The 11,251-nt window shown below is 39.7% G+C and overlaps 1 protein-coding gene across 1 annotated transcript; it reads right to left on the reverse strand.

Moving 5' to 3' along the window:
• Positions 1-4,448: 4,448 nt before the first annotated feature.
• Positions 4,449-6,912, reverse strand: LOC136767637 (zinc finger protein 79-like). Its single transcript, XM_066721577.1, has one exon. It carries the CDS (start codon positions 6,457-6,459, stop codon positions 5,251-5,253), a length of 1,209 nt encoding a protein of 402 aa, XP_066577674.1. The 5' UTR covers positions 6,460-6,912; the 3' UTR covers positions 4,449-5,250.
• Positions 6,913-11,251: the final 4,339 nt, after the last annotated feature.

Raw genomic sequence — 11,251 nt, forward strand, 5'->3', positions numbered from 1 at the left:
TAGTACCAGAAATTGATCCGGATAACGGTTTGAGGCGTTCAACTCGAGAGAATAGAGGAGTACTCCCATTGGTTTCGTGAGTAAAAGTTTGTTTGACTATATTTTGACACGTGATTTTGTGATCTATACACTTTTTTTGATTGAGTTTTGATTGCACTAATTACCTTGTTAAGTATTAACTACCGCATTCCACTCCAAGCCTTCTTGCGTCTTTTAATGACATAATTATTGACAGCTGCGGTAGCCTTTTAAAAAGGGCTTGTTCAACTGAAGAGAGGGGGCATGACCAAAGAGAAAGCATGACCGAAGAGAAGCGGGGGACAACAAACAGATGGAATAGCAGAGAACAGGCAAGGGAGAAAGGAGAGGGGGGAAAGAAACGGAGAAACATAGACGGAGAGAACGCAGAGAGCGAACGAGAGAAACCGAAACTGAAACTAGGAGGTTTAAAGAGACTTGAAACTATCTTTGCAAGGATGCACATTTTTGTATTTGGTTGTCTTTTTATATGCATTTTTGTATACCTCCTGCCTGCTGCTATCCCTGCTGCTATAACTGGGTTTTAACATTGTTTTCTTTTAATAACTTTTTAAGCTTGCTATGGACACTGGAGATACTTGTTGGACTGTGAGTTGAGATTGCATTTATATCTGGATACAAGCCAACCCTTCCGACATCGCTCGAGCAGTGGACAGGACCTGTTGGACCTGGTTCCTGTTGCAGAGACTGTATTTTTTTGGACAGTACTGTGGATTTTAACTTTTGGATTGCCTTGGCTTTTAATATTTTTTGGACAGTTTTTTAAATTGTTTTTAAGACTTGTTTTAAACTATAAGAATACTTTGAATAAAATAATTGTGCCCCCATTTGATTCTCTGTGTTGCAGATCTATGCTGTGGACCCCAGGTAAAAGAACCTGTGATTTCCCCTTTTTTATTCATATTGGAAGTTTGAGTCCTAGTGCTCAATTAAAACACTAGGTGGCATAGTCGTGTATTTTTAGTAATTCTGCCAGCCAGATAGAAATCTACCCCCTCACATTAATGTCAAAGGTGTATCTCATTCACTGTCATTTTAATGCAGGCACATGGTTTGTTTTCTGCTAATCATTGATATATGAAACATATTTTCTTGAAAACTTAAACAGGTATCTTCTCTAAATTGTAAGTACGTTAAATGCTTACAAAGTCTACAGTTTATTTTGTTGTATCTGTGAAGATACACAGATCAAGCAACTTGCTACAACAAATGGGATTTAAATGCACTGCATTTTTCTATCCAGGAGAAACGCAGTCAAATCACTCGGCACCGAAAACACACATTGAAATCAATGCAATTAAGGCGGTATTTTTTAAGTATCAATGAATGTTATGCATCTTGTTTCTGCAATTAACACATTATTGATGTCTTACCTTCTTTTAAGTGATATCTATCAGTTTGTACAAGTTTAAAGGTTTGACATGTGAGGATCCCCTGAACGCATACACTGTTAAACAGCCACTGGTTAGGACGAGTTTATTCAGTTTATGTGATTTATTTTGTTTTAGACAATTAACACGTATGTTGTTATTTTGGTATTATCACATAACCAGCTAGGATGCACAGGAACTATCTGTAATTTACATGGATGTATCTTAAATTTGGATAGGATAACGTATTACTGCAAATGCAAACTAATGATAAAGCTTTTGGTTATACTATGCCTGTGTTGCCGTTTTGCTTATTATTAAGTATGTAATTACTAAACCGTATTTATTATAATTGTTATTAAAATGCGTATTTTCTACTCACATGTCAAGTATAATTCTATTAAAGCTGCACTCATTCAAAAAATAAAATCTTACCTCCAGATGTTTTTTTTTTTGTTTGTTTGTTTTATTTGAAGTTGAGTCCTTTAGAGACCGTACATTGTCCCGTGGTACACATTTTGCACTTTGTTCCTTTTTCTTTGAAAGTGAACAATTGCCTGTACTTCAACGAGTTCAATCCCTGTTAACACACAATGTTGCCACAACGTTGTAGAAACCTAATTTGTGTTGGCACAACGTGGAAGAACTGTGTGTCACTTCCATTCTGCTGCCTGTTGTACAAAGGCGCCGAATCAGCCGCTCTTTGGCCAGAGGCACGTAAATAAAAATACTACACGTGGGTCCATTTAGTGTCTCCCATTAACAGTTTGCCAGGTCACTACAATACATTATTACATTACATTATTTGTCATTTAGCAGACACTCTTATCCATTTGTACCCATTTATAATATTTTACTGGAGCAATCTAAGTGAAGTACCTTACTCAAGGGTACAACAGCACTACCGCACCCAGGATTTGAACCTACAACCTTCCAGTTATGAGTCCAGAGCCCTAAACACTACTCCACAGTGCTGCCACTGTGCACATTTTTAGCATTGGGATTACAAGACAAAACTTGTTTTAGATTACACTGTGTATACTACATGAAAATGGTACCCTCTTGGAGTATAGCCATAGCAAGAACCTGAATTATGTGTGGAATTGGCTTAATTATCACATTTTGCCACAAAGCTCTTCAAATGTTTGCTGACTAATAGGGGTGTAACGATTACACAAGTTTTCGATTTGGTTCAATTTTCGATTGTAGTTGTTATTTTTCTTCACACACTTGTCTCCAAATTAATCAACTTTTTTGACAAAAATCGAACAATTATTTTAACACTGCCAGCCAGCAAATGTAAAATTTCGTAGGGGGGCAGTTTGAAAACCGCTGACCTATATGCAACGTGAAAGCACTTTGAAAAGGCTCTAGTATTACCGCAGTGTACGTCAGTGCAGTAAATGTGCTTTTCAACACTACAGTGCACTAATATAAAATTAATAGAATCTAACTGTTGGGGATAATTGAATTTGGTGGGCATACTGATTATTTAACCTACTGTAACCATGTAACTCATTGTATTGTATTCTTATTGTAGGATTAGCCTTTAACAGAAGTTATCTGTATGTACCTGCCCCGGAACTCTTGGCAATCAGACTTCTGACATGTATAAAAGTGTGTGTTGTTGCAAAAATAAACTGAAGACAAATGATCTGGCATTGTGTCGGTGACTTTACTTCCCGGGCTCGTAATGCACTGAAGGGTTCCTACTGTTGCTGTGATAAACTTGGGAAGTGATCCACATGTACCTAAGGGTTTTGACTGGCAGTCAAGTTGTACCTTAACACCTGGGTTTGCAACGTGATCAAAATTGAATTCCAAAGGAAAGATAGCTGAGCCGATCACAGGACAGACAGAAGAGAGCTACAGCAGGTGCAAATCTGTTAAAAAAATAAATAATGACAATAATATATGAATATATGGCTTGCAGAAAATCAGTTTCATGAATCAATGCGATTATATTTACTGTCTGCTGTCGTTTTGTTTTTTTCTGATACTTGAGTTAATATTGGTTTGGCGAAGACAAATACATAAATCACGACCCCATCTTTAAATTTGATGGTTGAAATGAAACGATTAAAAAATGTACACCCCTACTGACTAATACTCGTGGCTATAGTTAGTTAACTTATCTTATGGACTGGATGACTGACTTCAAATCTTTAATTGTCTGACCAACTGTAACCAGTGTTGTGGCGGAATGCTTGACATTTGAATGTATTGCTCCTTCATTTATTGGTCTTTTTGTCTGTCATCCACATTATTATTTTTTCCCATGACAGCCTACACAATTTGTACTCTGTAACGAATGCCTTTTTAAAAGTAGCGAAGTACAATACTTATCTCAAAACATACTTAAGTAAAAGTAAAATTACCAAATTAGAAAAATACAAAAAAAAGACCAAGTGCACGACAAAAACTACTCAATTACAGGAACGAGAGTAGTTGTCATTTGTTACTTTCCACCCCTGTGTGTAACTCATGTGTGAATTTCAGTACTGTACGTTGCTCTGGGTAGGCCAGGCTGAGTTTAGTGTCTGTGTAATTGCTTTTAGAATAAACACTCAGTTTTAAGGTCATATAGAGGGCAAATGACCAAGAAGAATGTGATAAGGTTTGGGGCACCTAAGAACATAGAAAGTTTACAAACGAAAGGAGGACATTCGACACATCGTGCTCGTTTGGTGTCCATTAATAACTAAGTGATCCAAGGATCCTATCCAGTCTATTTTTAAATGTTCCCAAATGTTCAGCTTCAACCACACCGCTGGGGAGTTTGTTCCAGATTGTGACAACTCTCTGTGTGAAGAAGTGTCTCTTGTTTTCCGTCTTGAATGCCTCGAAGCCCAATTTACATTTGATGATGTATAGTGTGCATGTCCCGTTAGTGTGGCAGCTCACTCTGCCACTTGTGGTAACCAAGCAAAGTTACATTTTATAGGATTATTGTTAAGTGGTTTCCCAGCCTAGCTGAAGACATTTGCCATTTCAGACCTTGTGACACAAATAAAAATGTACACACATTTGAGGGAGTTTTAGAAATGAAAAACATATTATAGTTTAACTACAAGTATTTAACACACATTCCATATAGCTACAGTACAGTACAAGTATGGCAATACATGCTTGACAACTTTCCTAAAATATCAGCACTGAAGGGTAAAGTCAATTGTATCAACAGTTTATTTTTTATAAATCATACAAACTAGAATCAAGAGAATTGTACACAATCAGTCACAGAGAGTGTGGAGAAAGGTGGTTTACAACTAAAACTTGACAGTACTGGTTTTCATAATATCACAGCTCTGACAGTGATATATTAAAGAAATCAATCTATAAATACACATAATCCCAGGTGAGGGCACTGCTGTTGTACTCCTGAGCAAGGTATCTTACCTAGTTTGCTCCAGTAAATGCCCAGCTGTATAAATGGGTAAATGTAAAAAATAATATCTTGAAACAATTGCAAGTCACCCTGGATAAGGGTGTCTGCTAAGAAATCAATTAATAATAATGTGTTTTCACAGTAAAAACAACAGCATCCTGATTTAAATTATTGAACAGAATACAAGGTTGAGAAATAAGTGAGCAATTTAGAGTCTTCAGATTTATATTTCAAAGTTATTTTTACACATCAATGCACATACACATTTTGCATTTAATTACATTAATTCAGTGTTATAATTGAATGTACTTAACAGAAGTAAACTCATTAATACATAATGTTTAAAAAGCCAGTGAAATTGATACTGGGATGAGAAAGGTACTACTAATGGTTGACAGTACAGAGAGCCACTGCCTCAGCTGACCAGAGGGGAACTCACACAGGCAGTAGGGGTCAGCAGTGAGTGCGCAGGTGTGTATTAAGGTTTCCTTTCTGACTGAAACTCTTCCCACACTCAGTGCAGCTGTACGGTCTCTCTCCTGTGTGAGTGCGCTGGTGGAGTCTAAGAGTTCCCGATTGACTGAAACTCTTCCCACAGTCATTGCAGCTGTACGGTCTCTCTCCTGTGTGAGTACGCTGGTGTCTATAAAGACCTGCTGTGTTAGTGAAGCTCTTCCCACACTCAGTGCAGCAGTACGGTCTCTCTCTTGTGTGAGTGCGCTGGTGTCTATAAAGACCTGCTGCCTTAGTAAAGCTCTTCCCACATTCAGTGCAGCAGTACGGTCTCTCTCCTGTGTGAGTGCACTGGTGTCGTTTAAGAGTTCCTGTTTTAATGAAAGCCTTTCCACATTGGCGGCAGCTGTATGGTCTCTCTTCTGTGTGAGTGCGCGGATGTCTACTTAAGACACTGTGACTGTAGCTCCTCCCACCCTGGGGCTGGCAATGATGTTTTCCACGCCGCAGTGGTGAGGAGGGGAAGCTGGGGGAGTGAGGTGGTCTAGGTGGTCTGAGACACAGCTGTCTGCGTTGTGATGATGGGCTCTCCCCACTCACTGCATTGTCACTCCCCCCACTGAACCCCATCCTCAAGGCAGCAGACTCTGTGTCACACTGTCCAGCTACAGGGAGCTCAGGCCCCAGGTCACACTGTCCAGCTACAGGGAGCTCAGGCCCCAGGTCACACTGTCCAGCTACAGGGAGCTCAGGCCCCAGGTCACACTGTCCAGCTACAGGGAGCTCAGGCCCCAGGTCACACTGTCCAGCTACAGGGAGCTCAGGCCCAAGGTCACACTGTCCAGCTACAGGAAGCTCAGGTCCCAGGTCACATGCGCTGTCTGTAATATTGTCAGTTTTAATATGACTGAGTGCGTCTCTGAAGGGAGTCTGTGTTCTCGGCTCCACTGTGTAAACAGACTCCAGTGTGTCGTACTCTGTTTTGATGTGATCAGACAGCAGACTGGGTCCACACTGTGTTCTGGTAGAGCCCAGCTCAGCACCAGCTGCACTGGGTCCACACTCAGATCCCAGAGACTGGATCCTGCAGAGCTCTGCAGTGTGGGTGCAGTCCAGCTCAGGGTCGCTCTTTATGACCTTTGACCCTGCGGTGTCAGATGCCAGTGCCCCGAGTCCCTGTGTTGACCCCTCAGTGTGTGGCTCTGCCATGTGGCCAGACTCCTGTCCTCTGAGCTCCTCCTCACTCTGTCTGCTACTGGGCTGCTCACTCAGCCCCTGGTTGCCTTCAGTAGCTGTGGGCTCTGTGTCCTGTCTCAGACTGGAGCCCCACTCCTGCTCCCAGTGCTGCTGCTCAGTGGGAGCCCTTTCCCCAGAGTCAGGGAGAGCGCTGGCCTCTACAGCTCCTGGGGGGAGAGACGACACAGGAGAACTGCACTGAGAACAGCAGCTCTGAAAACTCACACAGTTAATGCAATTCCTACATGAGCCATTATATCAGAACATCATTTAGAAGTGCTAATAAAGTGTCCAGTCAGCATATAAACTGGGAGCATGTATGATGTCAGACAACAAGAGCACAGTCTCATATATGGAAAGTCAAAGGAATTTCAAGATACCTTGAAATATTTAATTTCTAAATACTCTAAATACTAAAACTGTCATGGTTTGAATCGTAGATGTATTCAAATCATTATATTAGAATGCACATATCAAATGCACAGATGAGTCAAATACACATATTACTCCTTAAAAACCTAAATCAACTGTAATTTAGTATTTTAAGTGCTGAATGCCACTTTCTTTATATTTCAATATAGTGTGGTTGTGTGCTTTGTTTGTTGTATGAAGACTTTACTACTATAACTACTACTACTCTTTCCTCTGTAATTAGGAATACATTTGACAGTGGCTCTTGTAATTAACATTTCATGAAGTTGATTCTAGTAGTTGTAGGGTGATTATTTTACATTTTGATATTTTGTATAATTTTAGTGAAAGATACATCCATGAAATGGCAAGAGGTCCCTTAGCACTTTAAACTCAGCCCCATTTTTGCCTTGTTGGAACTTAGGCAAGTGTTTAATATGGACATTATAAGCAGGACACATGTCATACCTATTAAATTAAACCTGACAATCTGTACTATAATATTCTACATAGGTGATCATGATTAGACAAAACTATATTACAGTACTATCAAGTTTTTTCACAAAAACAAAAGTGCATTTGAAATGTGGACCTTTTTGACCTTTTTCCCTCATTAAAGTCTATGGGAAATCTTGATATGAAAAAGTAATGTTGAAATACCACTCAAATTGAAATTTGTATAAGTTATAGAATATGCAGTTTTGAATTAAAATATACAACAGCATAGCCAGAATCGGGCCAGAGCGGTACCGCTGATTTGTGTTTTCAACAAGCAACGGCACCACCATCGGCCCGATTCTGGCCCGAGTCCTGGTCACCAAATGTGATGGTGAGCTGACAGTGCCGAAACATGCCAGTGTAGGGCCGATTCCGCCGGCTGTCTGGGTGCTGTTGTACCCTTGAGCAAGGTACTTTACCTAGATTGTTCCAGTAAAAATGCCCAGCTGTATAACAATTTTTTTTTTAAATGTGATACATTGTAAGTCACCCTGGATAAGGGTATCTGTTAATGACAACATAAACAAATGGCACCAAGTGCACGTCTCAGACTTGTGTTTCCCACAGACACGTATAGTTGCATGTGAAACCAATGTGGATTTGACAAGTGACAAATTCTAGAATTTACCGTTTAACATAAAATTATTTTAGTCATTTGAAAAAAAAAATTGCACAGGCTTCAAAATTATTTGTTTGCAACTTTTATGTTTTTCTTTTAATATGATTATTTTTGTTTGCGATATGAATAATTTTGCTTTTGAATTGAGACAAACGTCTCTCTCTAATCATTTAAATAGCTTTTGCCACTGTATAATACTATTTAATGCTTGAAATAAGGTTTTAAGTTGAAGGTCCATGTCTACATTATTTGCTTCAAAGCATATTTTTAAAACAAATGACTCCTTCAATCTGCAGCAATAGCTTGAATGTTTAACCCTCTATATGAGTGGTAAAGGACAGTACATTGGGATGACACAGCTCTTTATGATGAAAACATATAAAATACTGCAAATATCCAGATAGCGCAAGGTTTAGTATGACATTGTACTAATATAATTAATTAAAATGGCATGACTTACTACACAAACATTATAGTGTCTACTCGATAAAGGTTTCAGGGTAGGATGAATTTAGGGAGACCGCAATAGGGGGACATACTGTTATATCTATAACCCTTATATCTATTTTATCAAAGCATAATCTGTTCATAATTATATAATACATTTTTGGGGGGTGATAGACATGTCTCCTTTAGTCCAAATTTTATATATAGGTAGGTTAGTTCTTGGCTCTCCTTATCATTGATTTATCATTTCCATCAAATGGAATAATCACCTGCACCTGTCTCTTGTCTCCCTGTTCCCGAGTTCTGTGTATATATACCCTGCCCAGCTACTCTTTCATTGTGAAGTTTCGTTCACCTCTCATGCAACAGTCCAAGCGTTATTCCACTAGTTATTTCCTTCCTGTGTTTACAACTTTTTCATTTTCTCCTATTGATGACTCCTGGATCCCCTGTCTTGTTCTGATCTCCTGACCTTTTGCCTGTTTTTGGATGACAGCTATTGGACTCCCTTGTTATCATAGTCTGCCAGCATTGACCCCTTGCTAGTGATTGACCTCGACTTTGTCTTGCCCCCCATCATCCGCACCTCGGTTCTACAGATCAGTCTACAGTCCAATGTTACAGAAGACTTTGCTGATGTTCCCTCCATTGAAACATTGGTGTCTTTCCAAAATGCCCTCCTTGGTGCTCATTATACAGAGCTGCAACATATTTCCACCACATTGGAGAAATTAATGCCCACGCTTCAACCCAGTGCGCCACCAACCACGTTACCTGTGGGAATTGCAGCTTCAACCACTATTCCAGTTAGCAGATGAGACGGCTGTCCGCCTCGCTGTCCCCGAGGAATATGATGGCTCGCTGGACTGATTTGAGGGCTTTATGCTACAATGTTCCTTATATTTCATGCATCTGCCCTCTGCCTTCCCCACAGATTCTGCAAAGATTGCCTTTTTGATCAATCTGCTGGAAAGGCTCTCCATGGGCATCAGGGCACAACAAGATGTTATACGGTCCATGGCAGTTTTTCTAGCCCATTTCTCTGTATATATTTGCCAAAATAAGGTCTTATGATTGACAGTCGGCTGTGGAAACTGAGGAATGACAGCTCATTTAAATGGTATTCGGACATGTCTAATTGGAAAGGTAATGCAACATAGGATTTAAGTATATTGCTGCTAAATACTGTTACCCTCTGCACATGTCCCGGCTGCTCAGAGGAGCCCTGTTCTTCACCAGATTGGACTTGGGAAGTGCATACAATCCCGTTCGCATTAGAAAAGGAGATGAGTGGAAGCCTGCATTTATCACCACTAGTGCTCATTATGAGTATCTTGTCATGCCCTTTGGTTTGGTGAATGCTCCTTCAGTGTTTCAGGGTTTTGTTAATGAGGTGTTGAGAGGCTTTCTAAATAACTGTCATTGTATATGTAACGGGGCTCATTTGGTAAAAATGATTGAGCACATTACAAGTGACCCCTCTAAATCAGTACAGTGTTTAGCCTCCCACAGTGTCTTGGTGTAGTATGCTTAAGACTCTACCGGGTGGAGTCGCTGCAGCGGTTTGAATCCTGAGCAGGGAGCTCTGACCTGCATCGGCTACACCAACGCCAGCCTAGCATAGTTCATCACAGCACAGCACTTGTCACAATAAGACACAGTATTCACACGCAGAGAAAAGCCCACACACTGCCCTGTGAGGTACGCTTCAAATAACTTTTCAATTCTCTTTCAACAGCAGCAAGATTTCAGCCAGTGCTAATATCCCTGACCCCTAAGTGGTGTAACGACCTTCCCACTGAAGTCAAAACAGAGTCCATGACCTCCTTCCGGTGATAACTCAAGATGCATCTTTTCAGACTGTACCTGTAGTTTAGTCATTTATTCTCCTGTAATATTGCACTTATACAAGATTTTGTCATACTTCTTGCTTTTGCATTACTAGTATGCATATTGTTTATTTTGATTTCCCCTTTCCCTTAGCTCTTGAACAAGGGAGTCTGCTAATAAATAAATAATAATAATAATAATAATAATAATAATAATAATAATAATAATAATAATGTGTGGACTGTCAAACTTTCCCAAGTAGATTTTTAATTCAAGTCATGAAAAACATACAACTGCAATTACAAAGCTTGCATAGACTACAAAAAATAAAAATAAAGTATCATGCATCCAGTTATTTGTTAGCATTTTTTGCATCAAAATATTCAGCTTTCAATTGCCTATTTTAATTGATGTATTCACTTTATTTACTTTTCCCACATTCCTTAATATTACTTCTGCTTGAAAGAAAAAACAAAACAAATGTGATCACAGATAGATTGTAGTTGACCCCCCCCCCAAAAAAAAAAAAAAGTGATGCTACAATACTGATTCCAATAGTAACTTGCACGATAAAGCAGAAAGAAGTGCACAAGGTCAGCTACACAACCAACTGAGATACTACAGTGCGACTAGTATTTCACTTCCAAATAACTAATGCCTGTATAGTTGACAGTGAGAACCAGTGTGATGACCTCTTCTGCGAGAACCCAAATAAATACGGTGAGAGCCTTCTTGATCCATAGAAGACAGAAGAGAAAAGGCACTTTGGTTTAAGGACAGCTGAGAAGGATGCGCAGAACACCCATCCTCATAATTGTATTAATCATCAGCAGCCTGGACACTAGACACTACCACCAAGCCCAAGGGTCACCTGGCACAGTAAGCCTGCCTTCTAGATTATGACCTGAGAGTAAACAATAAGGCAAGGTTAGGAGAGAAACAGCACAGAATGCCGACAAC

The sequence above is a fragment of the Amia ocellicauda genome, chromosome 14 (genome assembly GCF_036373705.1).
Source record: "Amia ocellicauda isolate fAmiCal2 chromosome 14, fAmiCal2.hap1, whole genome shotgun sequence".
In the NCBI taxonomy this organism is placed as follows: Eukaryota; Metazoa; Chordata; class Actinopteri; order Amiiformes; family Amiidae; genus Amia; species Amia ocellicauda.

Coding starts and splice junctions, on each gene's coding strand:
- LOC136767637 (XM_066721577.1), bottom strand. CDS start 6,459: ATGGCAGAGCCACACACTGAGGGGTCAACACAGGGACTCGGGGCACTG.